Raw genomic sequence first — 25,669 nt, forward strand, 5'->3', positions numbered from 1 at the left:
GGTAAAACCAGAGAAGTTAAGCCTGTGATTTTGATACTGCTTTTGCCACCCCCAGGCATTGTACCAGTTCAGTTGTGGCAAGTGGCAGTTTCTTCCCAGCCTTGCAGAGCTAGGAGGACAAAAGCTGGAGTCCAGGACACACCCTGAGTGGGGGCCCCTATCCCCCATCTGGGGTTGCACTCAGAGGTGTTGCCTCTTAAGAGTAAGGATGGGAAATAAACAAGCTTTCATATGGACTGAAACTCATCTTCAGGTGTGTGCCTGCAGCCCACATACAGGACACCAGGGGCTCTGACCTTCAGGAAAATTATGTTAGAAGTCCAGCATGTGGTTCCTGCTCATCAGTTTTGGCCCCAGTTGTTCTGATCACCAGTACTAGCCGGTGATTTCCTGCTTGCCTTCACAGGATTAGGTTTCAACATATGAATTCTGGAGGCATGTGTTCATATCACGTCTTCACTGCAATATTATTCACAATAGCCAAAAGGTGGAAGCGACACAATGTCCATGGACAGACAAATGGTTACACAAAATGTGGTTTATACATACAATGGATTATTAAGGAATATTATTGGGCCTTAAAAGGAGAGGAAGTCCTGTCACCTGCTACAACATAGATGAAGCTTGAGGATTATGCTAAGTGAAGTGAGCCCATCACAGAAAGACAATTACAAGGGTATCTAAAGTTCTCAAATTCATAGAAACATTAGAATGGTTGCTACCAGGGCCTGGGAGGTAAGGGAAAAGGTACAGAGGTTCAGTTTTGCAAGATGAAAACTGGAGACCTGTAACAATTCCCAACACAGGTGAACTGTACACTTACAAATTATTAAGATGGTAAATTTCATGTTATGTGTTTTTTATCACAATAAAAAAATAAACAATGTAGATTTTCAAAGGAGGAACCACTTGCCAGATTCCCTATTGCTATATCCTGTCTGCCTCCCTATCTAATTGCTCGGTCGGTACCCACTGCCTCTGCAGCGGCCCCTCAAATGACCACCGGCCCCTGAAGGAACTATGTCTTCTGTGCATTTCCTATGAAAGCATGTGGGCAATGTCAATAATTAATAGCTGATAAATCACTTCAGAATCCCTGTTTCCAAAGGTAGCAATAACTGTTCCTCCTGCTGCTGCTGCTGCTGCTGCTGCAAAGTCGCTTCAGTCGTGTCTGACTCTGTGCGACCCCATGGACTGCAGCCTACCAGGCTTCTCCGTCCATGGGATTCTCCAGGCAAGAACACTGGAGTGGGTTGCCATTTCCTTCCCCAATGCATGAAAGTGGAAAGTGAAAGTGAAGTCACTCAGTCGTGTCTGACTCTTAGCGACCCCATGGACTGCAGCCTACCAGGCTCCTCCATCCATGGGATTTTCCAGGCAACAGTACTGGAGTGGGGTGCCATTGCCTTCTCCCAACTGTTCCTCCTAGAAGGCCTGAAATAGAAGAGGCAATTCTCTGCTCATCCATCTCTAAGTCTTTGTTATTGTGGTTTAGTCGCTAAGTCATGTCTTTGCAACCCCATGGCCTATAGCCCACCAGGCTCCTCTGTCCCTGGGATTTCCCAGCAAGAATACTGGAGTGGGTTGTTATTTCCTTCTCCAGAGGATCTTCCCAACCCAGGGACTGAACCTGTGTCTCCTACCTTGCAGACAGATTCTTTAGCACTGAACCACTGACCAAAACAGCCTTATGAAATCAGGCACAGTTTTGAAAACCCCTGATAATGCACCACCTTAACAAAGGTGTCATAATTCTGAGCTATTATTTTACTTTGGACTGGAGATCAAAATTTTCATCTTATGTAAGGTAAATGAACTTTCAGGAAATTCAGTTTCCCTTTACACTTGTAGTTCAAACTTTTCTATTCTTCCACTAATAGATCTCAACAGATAGGAAACTTTTTAAAGATGTCAGCAGCATTTGATTAAAAATACTTTCATTAAAATCCAGACTTTAATTATTAGCAAAAGTGAAATTAAAATATCTCATTGATCAAATGCAATTTTTTAAAAAGCCTGCTGTGGAAATTCTTTTTCTCGTCTCCTAGCACATTCCATCTTGTACTGCAAAGAACTCCTTTCTTCAAGAAAATAGCAATTCTGCTTTATTCAACAGTGAATTGTTAAATCCCCATGTTTCACTCTCTCTTTTCTTTCTAACTTCCTTTGACTAATATCTTTTTGAACATTCTTTTTGGGATATTAAAAGAATGGAAATGAGGAAAGGTGAACATTAAAGAAAATAGAATTAGAAGAAATGATCTATAAATTCATCATAAATTATATCCCAATGAAATAACAGCCACCCAAAGGAGTTCCTGACACATGACAGGATTATTCTAATATCAAGAAATGGGAGTATTTTGTCCATGATTGAATGGACTAAGAATAATTTCCATAAATGCTAAGTGTGCTCTGGCAAACCAAGAGGGCCCAGGTCGGACTGCTTGCTTAGAAGGGATTTCTAATACATTTTTAAGTTGTGCCAAGTAGTTCTTGTGAACAGTTTTAAGGATTTTGTAGACCAGCTTATACTCATTTTTTTTTCTTTTACTGACACTGGTGTCCAAAAAGTACATCAAAGAAAGAAATATAAAAATTGCTTAAGCCATAAGCAAGAGAGCAAATCCTTTAATTAAGTCCTTTAATTAAAGTAGACTTTAGCCTGAGGTATTTGAACTATGCTGTTTTTCTCAGGAAATAAAGGAAGTGTGGCCTTGCTATTTTTCATATTTCCTCTAAGCAGATAACTAGTTATGTCTTATTTCTAGTTACTAAAAGCCTATCAAACTTTCATGACTTTAGGGGTATTGTCAAGCAATTATCAATATAGTTTCAAACTTTAGAGTCTGTAAATTATAAGCACACCTCTAATGCATCATGTTTCAGTCACGGAAACTGATAACATGTGTAAAATAAGTTACTAGAGTAGAAATGATGTCTAAATAAAAAATTCCATAAGAATAGTATCCAGATCCAAAATATTCAAATGTTGCTACTTTAAAAGAAGAATAAATGCATTTTCAAAAATCCCTGGTAAGTATGGGTCACAGGGAGCATGCATTTGCCAAAAGTCTTCCAACAGTGAAAACTGTGCACTTACTCCCTGTTCACTTGTGGTTGTTTGGTCACTAAGTCATGTCTGACTCCTTGCGACCCCATGGACTGTAGTCCTCGGGACTCCTCTATCCGTGGGTTTTCTTGGCAAGAACACTGGAGTGGGTTGCCATTTCCTCCCCCAGGGGATCTTCCTCACCCAGGGATCAAATCCATGTCTCCTGCATTGGCAGGCGGATTCTTTTACCACTGAGCCACCAGGGAAGCCTGTCCATTTAGCTATATATAAATTATACTTTCACTTTGAAAGCCTTAATAAGGCCCAAATAGCTACAGTCACTTAATATATGAGAAAAATTCAAAAATAGAAAGGCTCAGGCTGTTTGCTGTTGATTTGTACAGTCACTTTAAATCTTCTATTTGCCCTTACTTCTGATCATCAGATGTTCCTAGGGGAGATGTGTGGAGAGCAGCTGAACCAACTCTTTCTGTTTTTCATACACTGTGTTCCCCAGCATTGATGGTTTAGAGAATGGCAGGTAGATTTTGAAAGGTATATTCATAGCAAGGGGATCACACTAAAGCATTAGCTTTTTCTTGTGACTGTAAGGGATTTCTTTTTTCTTTGTTCTCTTAACAGGGGAAAAGGTTTGCTTTGGGTGAGCTCCCCATTTCTCAAACATCTTTGAGAAAAGAATTCTGGAGTGCATTCAACCATGTCTTCAAGACTTTCTAATTAAAGCATTTGAAAGGGATTGTGGGACATTGTTCTTCACCACCCTTTCTGTCTTTGGTGACTTTAGCCAATCTAGGATTTTGAAGTACTTCCTAGGGCACTTCAAAAAGTGTCTTCATAAAAGCAACTTTGTAAAAGAGTCCATATTTACGAAGTCAAAAAAAGAAATTCCCTTCCTAAATGCTAACTGTGGAATTAGTTCAAACCCAAAAGTTTTCAGGAAAGAATTATTAAAACTTGATCCAACTTTTTTCTCCTATTTACAACTGAAAAGTGTTTACGCAACACTTTAACTACTGATGAATTTATAAATAATGTTTATCAATAAAGGCTTTTAAGTCATTAGGTGAAAAAAAACCCTTGTATCTGTAGTAATAGTGCCCAAGGCATGAGTAGCAGAGAAAGTACAAAGAAGAAAAATAAGGTCTGGCATAAGATCTCTCCTCACTTTTCTGCTTTTCAGGTCACTGAGCACACTCGCACGCGCACACACACACACACACACTCACACGCTTACAGGATCAGTTAGCTTATCTGTCAAAGTGATGAATTAAAGTGAGACAGCTTTAAAAATCATCTAGTCCTTTCCCTCTATTTTACAAAAGAGGAAACTGAGACTCAACTTCTTGTGACTTGATTAGGGTCATTCATGAGGAGCAAGTCAGAAAACTTTCACATCATTACCTTTACCATTTTCAGTCAATTGAAGGTTAAACTTCAACTGAATATTCTGATGTCTAAAATACCGCTTTCCCAAATTAATAAAAAAAAAATATGTGTAGAATCTATGGAGTTAATCGAAAGTATGGTCTGTATAACCAGATAGACTCAGATTCAAACCCTAGATTGAAATCATAATCCCAACAACTAACCAACTACATGATCTTACATGCATTTCTATAGCTCGATTTCACTACCTATAAAATCATGAAAAACAATTCCTAACCCAAAGACTATGATGAGGGAGTAAATAAGATCCTGTGGATGAGGTGCCTAGTACAGCCTGTAGTTCAGTTTCAGTTCAATCCCTCAGTCGTGTCCAACTCTTTGCAAACCCATGAATCGCAGCAAGCCAGGCCTCCCTGTCCATCACCAACTCCCAGAGTTCACTCAGACTCATGTCCATTGAGTCGATGATGCCATCCAGCCATCTCATCCTCTGTCGTCCCCTTCTCCTCCTGTCCCCAATCCCTTGCAGCATCAGAGTCTTTTCCAATGAGTCAACTCTTTGTGTGAGGTGGCCAAAGTATTGGAGTTTCAGTTTTAGCATCAGTCCTTCCAATGAACACCTTAGGACTGATCTCCTTTAGAATGGACTAGTTGGATCTCCTTGCAGTCCAAGGGACTCTCAAGAGTCTTCTGCAACACCACAGTTCAAAAGCATCAATTCTTCGGTGCTCAGCTTTCTTCACAGTCCGACTCTCACATCCATACATGACCACAGGAAAAACCATAGCCTTGACTAGATGGACCTTTGTTGGCAAAGTAATGTCTCTGCTTTTCAATATGCTATCTAGGTTGGTCATAACTTTCCTTCCAAGGAGTAAGCGTCTTTTAATTTCATGGCTCCAGTCACCATCTGCAGTGATTTGGGGGCCCAAAAAAATAAAGCCTGAAACTGTTTCCACTGTTTCCCCATCTATTTCCCACGAAGGGATGGGACCAGATGCCATGATCTTCGTTTCTGAATGTTGAGCTTTAAGCCAACTTTTTCACTCTCCCCTTTCACCTTCATCAAGAGCCTTTTTAGTTCCTCTTCCTGTAGTGTATGTGTGTTAGTCACTCAGTCATTTCTGACTCTTTGTGACCCTATGGGGTGTAGCCCACCAGGCTCCTCAGTCCATGGGTTGCCATTTCCTTCTCAAAGGTGTCTTCCCAACCCAGGGGTCAAACCCAGGTCTCCTGCATTGCAGAAAGACTGTTTACCATCTGAGCCACCAGGAAATCCCAGGTTACCTGGTCCTGGAGTAGGTAGCCAATATTGTATTTTAAGTTTCAGGTGAGGAATGTGTATATTTACCTTAATTTTTGGCTTTGCCCCTAAGACTTATGACTACAATTGTTAAAATATAATTCAATTAAATAACTTAAAATGTAATTATCACATCTATAAAAATTATTTCTGGAGCTCAGCTTGTGGCAGGTATATTGTGGTGGTCCAGAAAGAACCTATCATTCTGTCCCTGTTCTGAAAAAGAAGTGAATACACATGAAATCAACCTTGAGCCATGAAAGCTTCAATGTTATCAAGTGCTCAGTTGTATTTAACAGTCTTAAAGTGCTAAGAGAAAAAAGGAGAGCGAGATCTTGGTGAGGCTTAGAATAGACATCCAGGACTGGGTGGCAGAAACATGACTGGAGATGGCGGTGAAGATGGGGGAGTGACTACGAAGGAAAAGAAAGTAACCCCATCTGTAGGGCTCTATGTGCCTGCCATAGGGGAGAAGGACAGGTCCAAAACTGAGCACTGCTGCTGCTGCTGCTAAGATGCTTCAGTCATGTACGACTCTGTGTGACCCCATAGACAGCAGCCCACCAGGCTCCCCCGTCCCTGGGATTCTTCAGGCAAGAACACCAGAGTGGGTTGCCATTTCCTTCTCCAAACTGACCACAGTATACTCCAAGTTTATCCATTTAATTTCTCATTCACATAACACTCTGTATTGTCACTTGACTCAGTTTTGAAGCAACTGAATGTTGACTCTGTTTTTTACCAAGACAGGAAGGATGAGTACTGGGCTCAAAATAGCCAGATCTGGAATTAGTACTCACAATTCTAGACCATATTTCTCATTCCTTTAGCATTACTTCTTAATCATGTTCTTTAGACCATATTTCACACTTAAAGTTCACCTTTTAAAATAGAAATTGATTTCTTACTTAGATTTTCCCAGAAAACTTTGTATCGAAGCCCCAAAATCCAAGATTTTGGTCCCACCTCTGCCATTAACCAGCTGTGAAGCTAAGAATGACCCACCTAGACACCGGGTGAATTGCTGCAAGAAGTGGCTCCTCCTGGGTCTGAAATTTCACAGATCCAACAGGGACTTAGCTGACTAGAGGACAGCAGAGTAACATCCAGTATACACTGTACAGCCTGAATTTCTGACTTCCGTTCTATACAATCTAGCTAAAACTGGCCAGAATTCTCAGCCAGTATTATTTCTTTCTACCTCTTAAAAACTGAGTTCAAGAATGGATAGGAAGAATTCACTTTATGGCTCTGCTGATAAATATCCTAAATCTGAATGTTAGCTCTCTGATTATTTTCATGCCCCCGATAGGTATCAGGTTCTGACAGTAATAAAATCTGGAGATAGACTGACAATAGCACTTTAAGACATAGCAGGAAGAGAGAAGAGCCATCGCTAGAGAAAATGAGGGAGGAATTTTAATTCTCTCTCAGGGCAGTGATGAGGCTTAAGAAGAAAGGATCAAGCTCTTCCATGCTGGTGGGGGCCAGTGCAGACTTGACACTTAACAGGAAAACATTTGGACTCAGTGGGAGAAGAGAGTGGGATGATCTGAGAAAATAGCATTGAAACATATACATTATCATACGTAAAATAGTCGGTGGGAGTTTGATGTTGGAGAAGGAAATGGCAACCCACTCCAATATTCTTGCCTGAAGAATTCCATGAACAGAGGAGCCTGGTGGGCTGCTGTCCATGGGGTCACACAGAGTCGGACACAACTGAAGCAACATAGCATGCATGCATGCTTTGGAGAAGGAAATGGCAACCCACTCCAGTATTCTTGCCTAGAGAATCCCAGGGACAGAGGAGCCTGGTGGGCGGCCGTCTATGGAGTCGCACAGAGTCGGACACGGCTGAAGTGACTTAGCAGCAGCAGCAGGGAGTTTAATGTATGAAGCAGGGCACCCAAAGCCGGAATAAGGTGAGAAGGGAGGTGGGGGTGGGGGTTCAGGATGGAAGTGACACATGTATGCTTGTGGCTGATTCATATTGATATATGGCAAAAATCATCACAATATTGTAAAGTAATTGTCCTTCAATTAAAATACATAAATAATTTTCTTTAAAAGCCAAGAGCACCCTCCACCCCCAACTAATTGAAGTTTAGGTATCACTGTGGGATGTTTACCTTTTGGGGCGGGGAAGGGGAGTCTTAGCAGACATTCTGTGTGCCTGTGCTCAGTCACTTCAGACTCTGTGCAACCCTATGGACTGTAGCCCGACAGGCTCCTCTGTCCATGGGCCTTCTTCAGGCAAGAATACTGGGGTGGGTTGCCATATCCTCCTCCAGGGAATCTTCCCAACCCAGGGATGCAACCCTAGTCTCTTGTCTCCTGCATTGGCAGGTGGGTTCTTTACCACTAGCACCACCTAGGAAGCGGGCATTAAACACATTTAATTCAGACCCAGGTTCTAGTCTTGAGCCTCGAGGGCCAGGAGTTGTGTAAAAACTTACCCTTGGCCGAGACTCGTCATCTGAAGCGCTTTGAGCTATGACATGTCCACAGCCTTTCAGGACGCATCTCTGGCCTAGGACTGCCCAGTATGGCAACGGCCAGGTCCGACTGACGCTGTCCAGGCGTCGCCCCAGGGGAAAGGTTGCTGCGCGGTCGCTAGGGACGGGAGGAGTCTGGTGGTGATTGATGGGGAAGGGACGAATGAATAAAAGTACTTGTCTCGGGACAGCAAGGATCCCGAGCAAACTGCGGAGGCCACACTGTTAGGCATTCCCTCGGCGTTTCGTCAGAGCCAGACCCTCCCGCTGCTGAAGGGAGGCGCGCTCTGCTCCCGGGCAGCCGGGAACCCAGCCGCGCGCCGGGGGAAAGAGGTCCCTGCCTGGTGCGTCCGGACCAAGAGGTAACCGTTCTGCTTGGTGTTTAATTCAAATCTGTGATTGAACCTTATCCTGGGGCTTCAGTTTGGATTACTTCTTAGGTTGGTTTGTTTGTTTGTTTGTTTAACCTGTAGCTACAGCAGATTAAAATGGGATTGGAGTGAAGGAGAGGGCTTGAGTGTTTGAAGTCACTCGGAGGGGATAGAAACTTCCGAGTTAATCCAGATAGAGACTCTTCCAATCAGACCAAGTGGAGATGTCCGGGAGATTTTCCGAGTCAGCCGGCTCAGTCCTGGGGTGTGTGTATGGGGGGTGGAGGCGGTGCCGAAGGAGCCTGGAAGGAAGGGGTCTGGAAGTCCAGACATGCGGCATCCGGGGTTGCTGTGGAGTCAAATGCAGAGACTGGCGATGCCCTTGATCTCTAGGTGCCTTAATTTCCCCAGTCCCCGCGCGCCCTTGGCCGGAACGAATACTGCTCCTTCTGCGCACACCAGGAGCTCAAAGCTTTGCTTTGGACACCCGTCCTATCCTCCTTGTCACACCCCTTCCAGGATACCCCGCCCCACTGCGAGTCATTTACCCCTCAGGGGACGCAGGGGAGGAAAAACCAGCGAAAGCTGGCTCTGGAGGGACGGTCTAGGAGCGCAGGCGAGTCCCACGCGCCAGAGTTCCCCACTCCCGCGCCAGCTCGACTTAATACTTTCGCGCGCTGAGACTGCGGGCGCTGCTGCGCTCCGGAATAGCGGCTTGCAGGGGCGTGGCTGGGGACGCTGACCCGGGTGTCCTGTCTTCCTTCCCTTGCTGGTCTCTAGACTCGGAAAGCTGAAGAGCGGCCACCCGACTCCCTCTGGAGCAGGCAGCAGCATGCTGCCGCTGCCCAGCTTGTGCGGACGCGCCCTGGTGGCTCTGATCCTTGCCTGCGGCGTGGCGGGGATCCAAGCAAAAGAGAGGGAATTCCCGCCAGCCGGGGCCACTCAGCCACTTCTGGGGACCGGAGAGATGATGGAGACCCCGACTGAGACCTCCTGGCCCGGGAGGTCCAACGCCAGCGAGCCGAGATCGTCCGCAACACCGCAGATTCCTAGAGGGGGAAGGATGGCGGGAATCCCACCGCGCACCCCACCCCCGTGCGATGGACCCATAGAGATCAAGGAGACTTTCAAGTACATCAACACGGTGGTGTCCTGCCTAGTGTTCGTGCTGGGCATCATCGGAAACTCCACGCTGCTGAGAATCATTTACAAGAACAAGTGCATGCGAAACGGTCCAAATATCTTGATAGCCAGCCTGGCTCTTGGAGACCTGCTGCACATTATCATTGATATCCCCATCAATACCTACAAGGTAAGGGGTGCCTGCTAGGATCGCGACGGGAGGGCGCACCCTTAGGACCAGGAAGATGGGAAAGTCTTTGCAGGGAGGTTCTTAAAGAAGAGCCATCCCCCCCAACTCCCCCACCTCCACCCTCCGGCCCCACACCCCCGCTTCCCCCCGTACTTTCAATAATCATTGGAACCGAATACCCTTCTGGTTTCAGTAGCCCCCTGCTAAGCCTAGAAAAAGCATAGTCCCTAGCTACTGCTGCTGCTAAGTCGCTTCAGTCGTGCTCCACTTTGTGCGACCCCATAGACGGCAGCCCACCAGGCTCCACCGCCCCTGGGATTCTCCAGGCAAGAACACTGGAGTGGGTTGCCATTTCCTTCCCCAATGCATGAAAATGAAAAGTGAAAGTGAAGTCGCTCAGTCGTGTCGGACTCTTAGTGACCCCATGGACTGCAGCCTACCAGGCTCCTCCGTCCATGGGATTTTCCAGGCAAAAGTACTGAAGTGGGTTACCATTGCCTTAGACCAGCAGCCTAAATATAACTTGGGAACTTGTTAGAAATGTATTTTAACAAGCCCTCCAGGTAAAGTTTGAAAAGTACTGGTCTTGAAGGACCTTGTCCCTAAATTCAGCTCACAAAGGTATATTCTCTCTGCTCAGAGTTTGATGGACCATGGACTGGCAGATTGTTATCACCTGAAAGCTTGTTAGAGCTCCAGGTCCACCCCAGATTTATTAAATCAGAACCTGCATCTTACAATACCTATGTGATTCATATGCATACTAACCTTGGGAAGCGAATAGGTTTTTAGAAAACAAATGGCCTAAGAGAAAGATTCCCAGACTGGTGAGTGGGGAAACATATTCATCTGCTGTGCATGACTGTATCGTATCTGGTCTTTACTCAATGCCTATGATGGGCCAAGCACCGGGATAAATGTGTTACTTTTCCTTCCTCCTTCTAACAACCTATGAGTAGATATAACTCCATTTTATCAATGATAGGATGCCCAAGGTCTCACAAAGAGTAAGTGATGGAGCTGGGGAAAATCAGGCCCAATCTGTCAGGTTCCAAAGTGCTAACTGTACCGCATCAATTATTTTGCAGACAAGACCAAGAACACTCAACTGCAGTCTGTCACAGTTTCAGTAGCTAACATCATTGTGTGATTACCACTGGCATCAGAGGAAATGGGAATGAAGAGCCAGGGCAGGACACAAACCCCCACATGATTTGACTCTCGCTTGCTTTGAAACTCTGAACACATCCCAACATCTCTGGACCTCAGTGTCCTCAACTCTACAATAAGCTGCTGAGTGAGTGAAGTCGCTAAGTCGTGTCCGTCTCTTTGAGACCCCATGGACTGTAGCCTACAAGGTTCCTCTGTCCATGGAATTTTCCAGGCAAGAGTACTGGAGTGGGTTGCCATTTCCTTCTCCAGGGGATCTTCCCCACCCAGGGATCGAACCCAAGTCTCCCGCATTGCAGGCAGACACTTTACCATCTGAGCCACCAGGGAACCCACCAACTGGAATTTTGTGGTGTTGAGAAAACAGCCTAAGGGAAAGAGATGGAATATTTTAAAGGACTATGCAAATATGTAAAACTCTGCATCCCCATCATAATCAGCAGTAGAAAGTCACCCATAAACATAGAACCCAAAGTGTTAGGGACTGAGAATGTACTTTGGGGATTTGCCTAAAGCTAGCTTTGGGCCCAGTACAAGGGGGAGGAGGGGGAAGGCATGTAGGGTTAGGAAAAGGTTGTGGGGGATTCTTGGAGCTTTGTGACAGGAGAAGTTACCAGATAGGATGCTTTTAAGTTGCCTTTTATGAATCTCTGGAAATCCTAATCCAAAAAATCATACGTTAAGGAATTCTAGAGATTTTTAAGATTTAGAGATAGTATTTAGGTTAGGAGCCAGGTCCTAGAAAGAAACACTCCCAGAAATGAGGGATAAATAGATGAAACCCTAATTTCCTGCATGACTGCCAATTCTGATGAACTCAGAGGATTTCCTGGGAGAAGCACGGGCTGAAATGTGTCCCTTATATGCTGTCCCATCTCCATTAGAACCAAAACTAACCCATTTTAGGAGTCCTACAGACCAAGTCTTACTGTTCTAATGTGGCAGAGGCATTCCTCAAACCTGACTTAAGAAATTTTAGAGTACAAGGTGTTGTGAAAAACTTTAAAATAAGTGATTTATTGTTGTTCATTCGCTAAATTGTGTCCAACTCTTTGCGACCCCATGGACTGCAGCACACCAGGCTCCCCTGTCCTTTACCATCTCCTGGAGTTTGTTCAAACTCATGTCCATTGAGTCAGTGATGCTCTCCAACTACCTCATCCTCTGTCACCCCTCTGTCCTCCTGCCCTCAATCTTTCCCAGCATCATAAGATCCTTCTGAAAAGGGAGATTGCATCTAGTTTTGCTAGTTTTGTGAAAGATCTCTTAAGGAAGGTGCCAGGAAACCCCATGTGGTGAGCCCACTTAGATATCCTTCTAACTCCTAAATCAGCCGGCAGGTGAAATCCTGTAGGGAAGGTAGGTTTGAGGGCACCAGATGTAAATCAGCTCTTCCAGGACCATCTTACTTTCTCTGCCTGGCCAAATTATTACATTCAATAAGCCAGAGACAAGCCTGTTCCCAAAGGGGCACACAGGTTTTCCTTCCCATTCAAATTCTTTTATGATTTCCCTGGGAAGTTACATTCTTTTCCCTGAAACCTTAAGTCTGTTCAACCTGTGTTTCTGTTTCTGAGTCATTACAAATCTGGCCCTGTAGTCATCCTTATTAGCTATGAACTAATCTATCACCTAGAATTAGGTCCTCTTGCTAGGTTTGCCATCACTGAATCCTACATCGTGGCCTTTGGTTTATGTTTATAATATGCATAAATATGTGTCACTTGAGACATGATATAATAATAATGGTTACCATTTATTATGCATGGTGTACTTGGTTTTGTTCATTTCAATCACTACAAGAAAGCCTATGGAGGGAGTATTGTTATCACCCCTGTTTGATGGGGAAATTGCATTTTCAAGAGATGAAGAAGTAACTTGATGATGTCACACCACTAGAAAGTGATGAAACTTGGGCTTGAACCCAGGCCTCTGGCCCTAGAACCCCCCACCCTGCACAGATTGAGCTGCTCACAGCATGACCTCCTCCAACCTGGAATATTGTTAGGACCTCACTGGAGTATAATGGTGCAATTATGTGATGCACTACCTCACAGTAGGCTTCTTGGGAAGCATTTTCTGTTTTAATTTTGTCATCTGAAGATTTCCATCTCCTGAAATTCCCCTCAGATGATCTATAATGTATAACATTGATAATATCACTGTTTGTTATTCTAAAGTCATTATTTACAAAAACATCTAATCCAGGACTAGTTAAAAGCCATTTATTTCTTTAAATAATTGTGTCACTATATAAGGAAGTTTAAAAAATGCATTTAGAATTTCACAGTAGTCAAGTATTACACTTCACACAAAGGAACTTAAGTAAATTATGAGTGTCATTTAAATTTAGCCTAAAGTGGGGTATTCTAGTGATTTCTAATTTTGTTTTTGTGGGGTGTTACTAGTCTCTTGAAAACCCAGTTAATTATCTATCTTATATGCTATATAAATTAATATATAAATAGATAATTTATGTATGAAAGAAAAAGTGTTAGTTACTCAGTCTTGTCCAACTCTTTGTGACCCCATGCCCACCAGGATGGAATTCTCCAGACAAGAATACTGGAGTGGGTAGCCCCTTTCCTTCTCCAGGGGATCTTTCCAACCTAGGGATCCAACCTGAGTCTCTCATGTTGCAGGTGGATTCTATACCATCTGCTGCTGCTGCTGCTAAGTCACTTCAGTTGTGTCCGACTCTGTGTGACCCCATAGATGGCAGCCCATCAGGCTTCCCCATCCCTGGGATTCTCCAGGCAAGAACACTGGAGTGGGTTGCCATTTCCTTCTCCAATGCATGAAAGTGAAAAATGAAAGGGAAGTCGCTCAGTCGTGTCCGACTCTTCGCGACCCCATGGACTGCAGCCCACTAGGCTTCTCCGTCCATGGGATTTTCCAGGCAAGAGTACTGGAGTGGGGTGCCATTATCTGAGCATCATAATTAATACATAATATAATATACATTCACAATTTCCGAGGGTTCATAGAATACTGCAACTCATCTATTGGTTTACCCAGGGTATGGAAACTTCAACATGAATCTGTAACTTAATCTGGAGTTCAGTAATTCTAGAGTTCAATAAAGTTGACAAACCACAAAATGTCACAGATTTGGCTGAAAGCCGTGCTCCTTGATGCAGCTGTAGAAATGGGATGGGACTTTTCAGGGAGGGGCTGCTATGAGCGCTGACAAACCTCAGGGCATGTGTCTCTTCTGCCTCAACTCCTTCAAGGAACTGTTCTCTGGAAACTTCTAGACAGAGTCAGTCCTTTCACCAGGGCTCCTATGTCAGGGAGGAAATTCTGATTGACAGATGTTGTGGGAGACTCAGCAAACTGAAGCTTCAAAGGGGCTTCAGATTGGCATGTAAGCATGCTGGAAATAAAAGCTTGTGTCTCCTTCTCAGCAGCACACACTAGGGCTGTCATTGTATTACATAAGAGCATCTAGATGAAAATGAAATGCAAGCATCCAAAGAGGACCTTTAAAAATATATAAGTATATGTGTATATGGGCTTCCCCAGTGGCTCAGCAGTAAAGAATCCTCCTGCCAATGAAGGAGACACAGGAGACGTGGGTTTGATCCCTGAATCAGTTGGAAGAAGGCATGGCAACCCACTCCAGTATTCTTGCTGGGAAAATCCCATGGACAGAGGAGCCTGCCAGGTTACCATCCCTGGGGTTGCAAAGAGTAGGACCAGGCTGAAGCAACTGAGCACACACACATGCACATATATGTTTATACATATTCATAAGTAAATACATTAAATGTTATAAGAATGTATAGATAAGTAGATAGGTGAATATCATTGGTCACAGTTCCTGGTACAAAGTAACCAAGTAATAAATGTTACTAGAATGTGTGAGAGAGTACGTGTGAATAAGAATGGAAATTGTTTTGTTTTTCAGCTTTTGCCATTATAAACTTGACTACAAATAACTTCTTTGTATGGCTTTGTACGCATGTGTGACTATAGTTGAAGGATAAATTTCTAGAATTAGAATTATTCAATCGAAGGATATGTGCCTTTGTAATTTTGATAGACATTGCTATACTGACCCCCAAAGTTATTGTTGTACTCTTAGTTTGAATCATGAGTTTGTGTAAGATGTTACAAAGCTATACAAGATGTTATTTGTAGTCATGCTTATAATGGCAAAAGCTAAAAAAAAAAAAAAAAACAGTTTCCATTCTTATTCACACATACACTCATACACATTGTAATAACATTTATTACTTGGTTACATTGTACCAGGTACTGTAACCAGTGATATTCACCTCTCTACTTATTTATACATTTTTATAACATTTAATATATTCACATATTGATATACATACATATATACTTACCTATTTTTAAACATCCTTTCTGGATGCTTGCATTTCATTTTTCATCTGGATGTTCTTATGCAATACAGTGACAACCCCAGTGTGTGTTGCTGAGAAGGAGAAATAAGCTTTTATTTCCAGCATTTCACATGATTATCTGAAACCTTTTTAGAGCTTCAATTTGCTGAGTCTCCCACAACATCTGTTTATCAGGATTTCCTCCCTGACTCAGGAGCCCTGGTGAGAGCCCTGGTCAGAAGCCCTCTTTTTATGGGCTTCCCTGGTGGCTCAGATCCCCTGGAGAAGGGAAAGGCTACTACTCCAGTATTCTGGCCTGGAGAATTCCCATGGACTGTATAGTCTCTGGGGTCACAAAGAGTCGGACGTGACTGAGCAACTTTCACTTTCATATATATATGAAAAGTTAAAAGTGAAAGTGCTAGCTGCTTAGACAAGTACAATTCTTTGCAACCCTATGGACTGCAGCCTGCCAGTCTCCTCTGTCCATGGGATTTTCCAGGCAAGAATACTGGAGTGGGTAGCCATTCCCTTCTCCAGGGGATCTTCCCAACCCAGGGATCGAACCCAGGTCTCCCACATTGCAGGCAGATTCTTTACCAGCTGAGCCACAAGGGAAGCCCTGATATATATATATATATATATATATATGTTCACACATATACAGACATATATACACACACATATATGTATCAATATCTATCTCTAAAATAGAACATGAATCACTATGCCAGTATTTATATGGGTTATGTATGTACTGACCCACAGACTAGTGTTTTAAGTATCTCATGGGAGGGTGAATCTCTCCTTATTCACAAACTACTTATTGTGTCCTTCTTGTAAGACTAAAATGAAGGAAATAATCTAGATGTTTGCTGCCTATAGAATCCTGGAGTAGCACCAATGTCAAAGTTGCATAGGAAGAGCTGAGTGTACTTATAGATGCTGTGAAGTTTTATGTGTTGCTAGTGATTGGTTGATTAGTTGGTTTGCTTGGTTTGGATTAGCAGTGATATTTTTTAAAGCCTTGAATTGAAAATTTCTTCAACTTCTTTTAACATCTCAAGAAGTTAAAAATGCTTGCGCAAATATCGAACTTTTAAATTGTAACAAATTCATTCTCTTTGTGCTGTATTTACATGGATAACTGAGTTGATATATATAGTTAACATAAATATAGTAAATAATAGAAATATAGTTTCCTCTATGTATAAGCAAATAGCATTTAGTATCGTCCCAGGTGGCCCCACTGGTAAAAAGCCTAAAGGTATGAGATGCAGTTTCAGTCCCCAGGTCAGAAAGATCCCTGGAGAAGGAAATGGCAAACTGCTCCAGTATTCTTACCTAGAAAATTCCATGGACTTTTTTTTTCCTAGTGGGCTACAGTCCATGGGGTTGCAAAGAGTCAGGCACAACAGAGCTCACACACACACACACAAATTGCGTTTGAAAACAAATCTCCTTATAAACTGATGACAGATATCTACATGGACATTATTTTGATAAGGATCCAAGTATAATCAGATGTCTAGTGGTGGTGGAGAGCTTTCTAAAAATTAAGCTGGTGACCTGTTTGGAGTGCCTCTAGATGGTTTTATTGTTAAGACTTTGGAGGCCACTGTTGGAGGCAAAGAAGCTGCCTTCCTAGGTCTGAGAGGCAAAAACTACTGATCTTTAACATTTAACCACTTCAGGTGGAATACATGTAACATTAAAATGCTGGTATGTCAAAATGGGAATTGCTTCACTGAACCCTCAAATGAGTTTTGAGTGAAATGACCTTGTAGTGACTTTGTCAGATAGTCAGGCTTTCCTGCTTGGGACACAATCAAAGCTACATTTCAATCAAAAGCACCTTTCTCACTTTTCAATCTTAGACTACTTCTAGCACTTAACAAGTCTGTGTATGATTAACTAGTTTCATAGTTAGAAGTAGAAGTGAACAGAACACCATCAAATTTAACTTTTGAAGTTATACTTCTCTGATTAATAAATGGAAGTTTATGTGTATAGAGCAACACAAGAAGTAAAGGTATCATGGAGGTGGTTGTTGTCATTGTTTAGTTGCCGAGTCATGTCTGACTCTTTTGCAACCCCCAGGACTGTAGGCCGCCAGGCTTCTCATTCCAGGAGATTTCCCAAGCAAGAATACTGGAGTGGGGTGCCATTTCCTTCTCCAGGGGATCTTCCCAACTCAGGGATTGAACCAGTGCGTCTTGCATTGGCAGGTGGATTCTTTACTGCTGATCCACTGGGGAAGCCCCTGTCATTGAGTAGGCGAGTCTAATTTTGCCCAAGATATCAATACTGTTAATATGTCCAGTTAAGTAACTGTGATATTTTAGTGACATTTTAGTAATATCTGGACATATGTTAGGGTTCACCGGTGGCTTAGCGGTAAAGAATCTGCCTGCTAATGCAGGAGATACAAGTTCGATCCCTGGATCAGGAAGATCTTCTGGAGGTAGAAATGGCAACCCATGCCAGTATTCTTGCCTGGAAAATTCCATGTACAGAGGAGCCTGGCAGGCTATAGTCCATAAGATTGCAAAGAGTCAGACACAACTGAGCACAGAGATATGTTAGTAGAAGAAGCATTTTGTACCCTGAACAGAACCTAGATACTTCTGAGATTCCTTTATTTAAATTAAAAAAGAAAAATTTAAGGATCACCAATTAATCATATTTGAAGTAGTAACATTTTAAAAGTATTAATAAAGAGTAAGACTATTCATTTTGAATAACCTTGAGTCAATTAATAAATATAACTAACACTCCAACACCCTGTAACAGTCAACCGCAGACAAATGCTTGTTGACAGACGTTCTACTCATATTTTTGTAACTGTCCAAATGAAAAAGAAGAGATTTTTGTTCTTTTTTCTATATATATGAGGCTATTGGCCATTGCAGAATAAGAGGTCAATGCTGCTGCTGCTAAGTCTCTTCAGTCATGTCCGACTCTGTGTGACCCCATAGACAGCAGCCCATCAGGCTCCACCGTCCCTGGGATTCTACAGGCAAGAACACTGGAGTGGGTTGCCATTTCCTTCTCCAATGCATGAAAGTCAAAAGTGAATAGCAGATGTCAAATAACCCAGAAACTCAACACTTCCTAGTTCTGATTCATTGCTTCACATTTTGCCCATGGATGCCTGTGACAAAGTGATTGGCAAACCCTTGGCCATGGACAATGGAAGGTTTCCCAGGGCTAACTCTATGATTCTTCTTGTGTTTGCCTTTGATCTGTCACTCGGTCAGTCCATAAATCTAAGGCTCTTAAAATGTCAAGACAATGTCTCTTTCAACATGGTAAGGATTATCTATCAAAGACTTTACATTTTTTTTCTTTGCTCATTTTAAATGAATCGTTCAAGACTGAAGGTATTTCCATAGTTGTACAAGAGGATGATACAGCCAAGACCATGTTGTTTCGAAGCCAGGGAGCCAGGGTCTTCATTCTCTAAAGAAAACCAAATAAGGTTTTCACTGTGTAGCTAATATGCAATGATTGATGATCTTTAGAGAAACATGCCTAATGCTAATAAGTGATTAAGTGCTTTCAAAGATGTTGACAGATATAGCCTGAGCTGAAATGCGATTCTAGATATAATTTATGATGTGAAGCATTTTCTTTGAGGACTTTGCAAAGTTAAGAAGAGGTTGGTTATGTCTGGCAGATAGCTGAGCATGGTATATGGATGTAGCTTAGCCAGCAAATTCTCTAATTTTAGACTTTTTTTTTTCTTTCCAATGCTTTTATTTTAGAGATTTACTATTTGTCTTTCCTAAAAGATCCTCTGGTGAAATTGGTAAAGAAATAAGAAAATGGCCAAAATGGGGTGGTAGAAGAAAGAGAATGAGGATTGTTCTTGAGTCAGAAATTATTAGCAGGGACTTACTTCCCTGGGGGTCCAGTGGTTAAGACTTTGTCTTCTGGTGCAGAGGGTATGGGTTCGATCCCTGGTCAGGGAGCTAAGATTTCACATTCCTCGCAGCCAAAAAACCAAAGCATAAAACAGAAGCAATGTTGTAACAAATTCAATAAAGACCTTAAAAATGGTCCACATAAAAAAAAAAAAAGAAAAAAAAAAAAAAAGAAATATATCAGCAAAGTTGACTGAGGCATTTTGTCCCCAAGATTCCTTTCCAGACATACTCATGCCTTCTCACCCTTGTGTTTCTACTTCTCTCCTCCTTAGCTTCATTTTACTTTCCAGAAAGGAGTAACCCAATTCTCTGGGTGTTAGGTTCTATATGTCGCCTTCCCCCTCACGCAATGTTTTTAATTTATATTAAAGAGCTTTTGACTTCCATAGTAATCAAATGTTTTCTAAGCACAGATTATTCTGTAAACCATTCTCTGGATAGAATTAGGTTTAAGTAAGACATGAAATGACTCAAGATTTGTTGAATTTATTAAGTTTGAGAGTCACTTTCCGAGCCATGAGATCATCAGGTTATAATTCTTTTGTTTCTTCAGGTGTCACAGTGATCTTCAAAGATTCAGCCCAGAGAAGTGAATCTGACCATAAAGCTAGACTTGTGAATAGCATTTCTTAATGCTCTTAGTTGAATCTTTTCAACATATGTGACATGTCAATGAAAGCTTTTAAGCACAAATTGAGGATAAGTTTTCAGGTTCAGATCATAGAAGAGTAGCCATCCAGTTATTTATTGGCCTGTTACAGATGTGGAAATAAATTTCATTGTAACCCGAGAAGGGATATATATTTAAGGTGAAGTTAATTTACTCCTAAGACATATTTATTTTTTATCTTTTTATTCTGTCTCTTTGCTGCTCTTAGAGCTTTTGTTTCAGGAAACTTAACTCATTTTAATGGAGTCACTCATCTATTTCAGCCAGTCTTAGGAATCTTTTCAGAGCAGTGGAAAGCCCTTTCTTTGCTGGAGTGCACACAACAGATTCCTGGGACAGGGTCTCTGTCTTACACAACTCCAGGGGGTGCTGTTCATACTGTAGTCTATTTAAATGGCACCTTTGGCCTATTCTTTAAGTGATTAAGTGCATTTTAACAGATGTAAGATGGAACTTGAAATTGATATTTGTCCCCAGGGCACAAGTACCATGTAAGTCAAGAAAATATTTTCTGTGCACTTTACCAGCAGCTTAAACTCTCACTGTATTTTTTTAATTAAATTTATTTATTTTTAATTGAAGGATAGTTGCTTTACAATATTGTGTTGGTAGCCACCAAACATCAACATGAATCGGCCATAGGTATACTTATGTCCCCTCCCTCTTGAACCTTCCTCCCACCTCCCTCCCCATCCCACCCTTCCAGGTTGTCACAGAGCTCCAGTTTGAATTAAAGAAAAAAAAAAGAAAAGAAAGGGAGATCAATCGGACATGGGAAATCCTTGAATGAGGGTGTCTTATCTTATTAAAACGCCAGTTCAAATGCAGAAAAACTCTTATCTGCCACAGGAAACAGAGATAAAAGCAAAAGACTACACCCTTCCCCAAACTTGTGTAACACAGCCACTCCATTATTTCCTTCTTTTGACTCTGTAAAAATATTTCTATACTATCAGTCATATGAAAGAAATGTTCACAGTTCATCACCAGATGGAATAGACAACAGTCTGGCAAAGTAACCCTGGTTGTCACTTGTAATGTGTTGCCCACCCACCTTCCTAAAAGCATCTCTGTGCTTTCCGAATTCATCTCCGCCACGCTTACAAATAACACACCTCATAGAATCCCAGCAGATAGTGAGAAATAGTGGGTTCTGTTTTATACCAGTCATTTCCCTGACACGTTTGAGGAGGAGAGAGAGAGGGGAGGGGAGGAATTTTGCTTTCCACTTTTTCCTGTCTGCTTAGCAAGCGGAACTCCCAGAGAAGAGCCAACACCTCATTTCTGGAGGCCCTGGCTTTATGAGTCAAGAAGACTTGATCTATCTGGTAGGGAGGAGGACCTGGACTAGACAGTACAAAATCAATCGATCAGTAGTAAGCACAGTCATCTCAATTCTCAGAAGAATTGTTTCAAATATGGGAACTGAAAAGCTCATGACAAGTCTTAATACAAGATGTCTGTCTTATGATCAAATTCATTCACTCATCCATGAACTCATTCATTCATCATTAAGAGCCAACTCACTGGAAATGACCCTGATGCTGGGAAAGATTGAAGGCAGGAGGAGAAGGGGACCACAGAGGATGAGATGGTTGGGTGGCGTCACTGACTCGGTGGATGTCAGTTTGAGCAAACTCCAGGAGATGGTGAAGGACAGGGAAGCCTGGTGTGCTGCAGTCCATGGGATTGCAAAGAGTCAGACACGACTTAGTGACTGAACAACAACAACAACATTTAATGAGCAGTCACTGTGTGCCAGGCACTATGCTCGCCACTAAAAACGTTGTAGAATGTTCTGAAACTAAGAACCAGTTAAAGCTCAGTGTATCCTGTTAATTTTTTTATTTTATTTTATTTTTTAAACTTTACATAATTGTATTACTTTTGCCAAATATCAAAATGAATCCGCCACAGGTATACATGTGTTCCCCATCCTGAACCCTCCTCCCTCCTCCCTCCCCATACCATCCCTCTGGGTCGTCCCAGTGCACCAGCCCCAAGCATCCAGTATCGTGCATCGAACCTGGACTGGCAACTCGTTTCATACATGATATTTTACATGTTTCAATGCCATTCTCCCAAATCTTCCCACCCTCTCCCTCTCTCTCAGAGTCCATAAGACCATTCTATACATCAGTGTCTCTTTTGCTGTCTCGTACACAGGGTTATTGTTACCATCTTTCTAAATTCCATATATATGTGTTAGTATACTGTATTGGTGTTTTTCTTTCTGGCTTACTTCACTCTGTATAATAGGCTCCAGTTTCATCCACGTCGTTAGAACTGATTCAAATGTATTCTTTTTAATGGCTGAGTAATACTCCATTGTGTATATGTACCACAGCTTGCTTATCCATTCATCTGCTGATGGACATCTAGGTTGCTTCCATGTCCTGGCTATTATAAACAGTGCTGCGATGAACATTGGGGTACACGTGTCTCTTTCCCTTCTGGTTTCCTCAGTGTGTATGCCCAGCAGTAGGATTGCTGGATCATAAGGCAGTTCTATTTCCAGTTTTTTAAGGAATCTCCACACTGTTCTCCATCGTGGCTGTACTAGTTTGCATTCCCACCAACAGTGTAAGAGGGTTCCCTTTTCTCCACACCCTCTCCAGCATTTATTACTTGTAGACTTTTGGATCGCAGCCATTCTGACTGGTGTGAAATGGTACCTCATAGTGGTTTTGATTTTTTTGAAAAATAGAAAGGAGAATGGTGATTATGGTTAATGAGACAATTGAACATTTGTTAGTACAAGATGGTTAACTTTGGCATTTCCTGACCATTTGGGTCTAGATTCCATTGGGTATTAAGAATGGTATGTATTAATAGGATTTTCTCCATTTAATTTGTCAAGAATGTAATTTTTAATTAAAAAAGAGAATTGGAAAATATAAATATCCCCAGTTGGAAAGATTTTGTAGGACTCATTTAGCAATACCTTTAAAGAAAAGACACTGATTTTCTATTCACACTGTTTATCCTTTTAGAAATTTTTTAAACTATGTAATATAAAAATATGTATATACTATAATAGTATATAGTACATAGTATAAACTATGTACTATAAAAATATTTTTACAATATGATATGAAGTTTTTAGTATTCTGTTGCCTTTTTTATTTCTCAAACAGCTGTTTCAACATAAAGTTATGATATCATGTGCATCTTTGAGTAGAAATCTTATAGTCAGTATGACCATGACTGTTTTCAATCTAGTGTTTATTTGTTTGTTTATTTGTATTTATTTATACAAAAGAAATGTGCTAGCAAAGCAGTGGAAGCTTTAGGGGAAAGAGGCAAGCCTGAGGACAGGCTGTCATTTGTCAGATGGACACTACATTGCTCCTAGGACCAACACTAACAAAAGCTCTTTCTCAGATGAGCCATCACCATTGAAAACCAGTGTCAGTAACGGCAGTATTTTCTGACTGGCTCACATTTGATAAATAGTAAGTAATATCTATTCAAACTTAATTTTAAACAGGACCCCAACATTTAAGTTAGGTGGCAGGGACCTAGAAACAATATTGATCCCTGACATTTTTTTTTTTTTTTTTTTGCAATCAGAGAGATTTGGTTACATGCATAATTTGTCTTCAATACTCAGATTTTTCCCTTAAGTTATCTAACTGAATGACGAAAACTGCAAATAAGAAATATGAATGTATTATTGCTAGGTTTAAAGTTAGACTTGCTTCTTCTTGCAATAAAAGAGAATCAGTTTCCTCTACCAAAAGGAAAACTGAATTGTTGAACTTCAGATTATAGGCATTGGGTGTCATTATTTTTGTCAAGAAATAGTGAAATAATTTCCAAGAATTATGAAAACCTCTAAGAACATTCTTTCACCAAATTTTAAAGTGGCATCTTGGTTGAGATTGATTTTTTTTTTTTTTAAGTTCACAGCTTTTCCTCCACTCAGGGCAAGAGATTAATGTCTTTGCATTCTTAATAAGCTCCAAGCCCTAAATTGCCAAGACATTCTGGATGGAGGCCATTTAGACAGAGATGAGCATCAACAGTAGGCATGGCCTATGTCACAGGAGATCAGGCTTCTCAGTGTCTCCACAAAGCCTTCTGATGAGAGAAGCAGAGGTTGCCAAAGTCATCCTTCTGACTACAAAATAATAGAAACGGGCAATCAATCCCTCACCTTCTGTGGCCTCTCAGGACTGGCAGCATTCATGTCAGAATTGAATTCATGAAGGGTTTTTTGGCAGTCTCTTTTCCTTTGGAAGGGTAGATTAGAAAATTGTAATCTGTCGGTTGTGATTAAGTTTCTGACTATCTCTGTGTTGAACTTGAAGAGAATTGCTACAATTTTCGGTTTGTGTTTCCCTGTCCCCTGTGATAACTTGGGTCAGAGGTTGGACTGCAGGCCTCCCAGTGGTATGAAAAGCAATCATCCAATGTCTAGTCTGAGCCAAAAGCAATAATAACCTCAAAACAGAGCCTGGATTCAACGCAGAACTCATTTTCATTGGCCAGACGTCTCTCCCTTCAGTGACCAGACACTCATTCAATTTGACTCATCTAATGACTGTACCCTGTGACACTCACATTTGCATATTTAGAGATTGTTCAAGACAATAAGATACTTGAAACTATCTGAATTTTTGGACAGTAGATGAATAAAATAGCCAGGGAGTTATCTATTACTTACCTAAGTGAGCATGTGTGTGCGTGCTAAGTCACTTCAGTCATGTCCAGCTCTTTGCCACCCTATGGACTATAGCCCTCGGGGCTCCTCTGTCCATGGGATTCTCCAGGCAAGAATACTGGAGTGGGTTGCCATGCCCTCTTCCAAGGGAACTTCCTGACCCAGGGATCGAACCCACAGTATCATGTCTCCTGCAATGGCAAGTGGGTCTTTACCACAAACGCCACACAGGAAGCCTCACATAAGTGAGTGACCAAGGACAAATATATTCCCTGGTAGCTCAGCTGGTAAAGAATCCACCTGAAATTCAGGAGACCCCGGTTCAACTCCTGGGTCAGGAAGATCCGCTGGAGAAGGGATAGGCTACCCACTCCAGTATTCTTGGGCTACCCTGGTGGCTCAGCTGATAAAGAATCCACCTGCAGTGTGGGAGACCTGGGTTGTCCTGACTCAGGGTCTCTCAGGAGGGTCAAGTTATTGGTGGGGCTGACGTCATGAGAAGGCTTGTCCAAGGCTGGACACTTGGCAAATCAGTGCCAGCTGTTTTCAGGTGGCCTCAGTTCCTTGCCATGTTGCCTCTTCACAGGGACCCTTGAGTCTCCTTCTTGACATGGCAACTCCCTCAAAGCAATGATCCAAGAGCAGCAAGGAGGAACCCATAATGCCATCTATGAACTAGTCTCAGATGTCAGGCATCATCAGTCCCACCACATTCTATTCATTAAATGTGAATCATTAAGTACCCCCCCCCCACCCACGCTTCAAAGGGAGGGAAATGAGCTTCACCTTTTGAAGGGAGGACTGTCGAAGAATTTGTGGGCATGTTTAATACTGGAGTGGGTTTCCATGCCCTTCTCCAGGGGATCTTCCTGATCCATGAATTGAACCCAAGTCTCCTGCATTACAGGTGGATTCTTTTACTGTCTGAGCCATCAGGGG

The 25,669-nt window shown here is 42.1% G+C and overlaps 1 protein-coding gene across 2 annotated transcripts in view; it reads left to right on the forward strand.

The window, feature by feature from the left end:
* Nucleotides 1-8,449: 8,449 nt before the first annotated feature.
* The window catches only part of EDNRB (endothelin receptor type B), a 32,986-nt gene continuing 15,766 nt past the window's right edge, over nt 8,450-25,669 (forward strand). The window contains exons 1-2 of one of the 2 annotated variants that reach the window (XM_006076470.4): nt 8,450-8,625; nt 9,415-9,946. In XM_006076470.4, the coding sequence (XP_006076532.1) occupies nt 9,467-9,946 (480 nt within the window). In that variant the 5' untranslated portion in view covers nt 8,450-8,625; nt 9,415-9,466. Of the gene's footprint in view, nt 8,626-8,686; nt 8,704-9,414; nt 9,947-25,669 lie in introns of those variants that run through there. The other variant, XM_025262711.3, reaches the window with a different exon arrangement.

This window comes from Bubalus bubalis, chromosome 13 (assembly GCF_019923935.1).
Source record: "Bubalus bubalis isolate 160015118507 breed Murrah chromosome 13, NDDB_SH_1, whole genome shotgun sequence".
Lineage (NCBI taxonomy): Eukaryota > Metazoa > Chordata > Mammalia > Artiodactyla > Bovidae > Bubalus > Bubalus bubalis.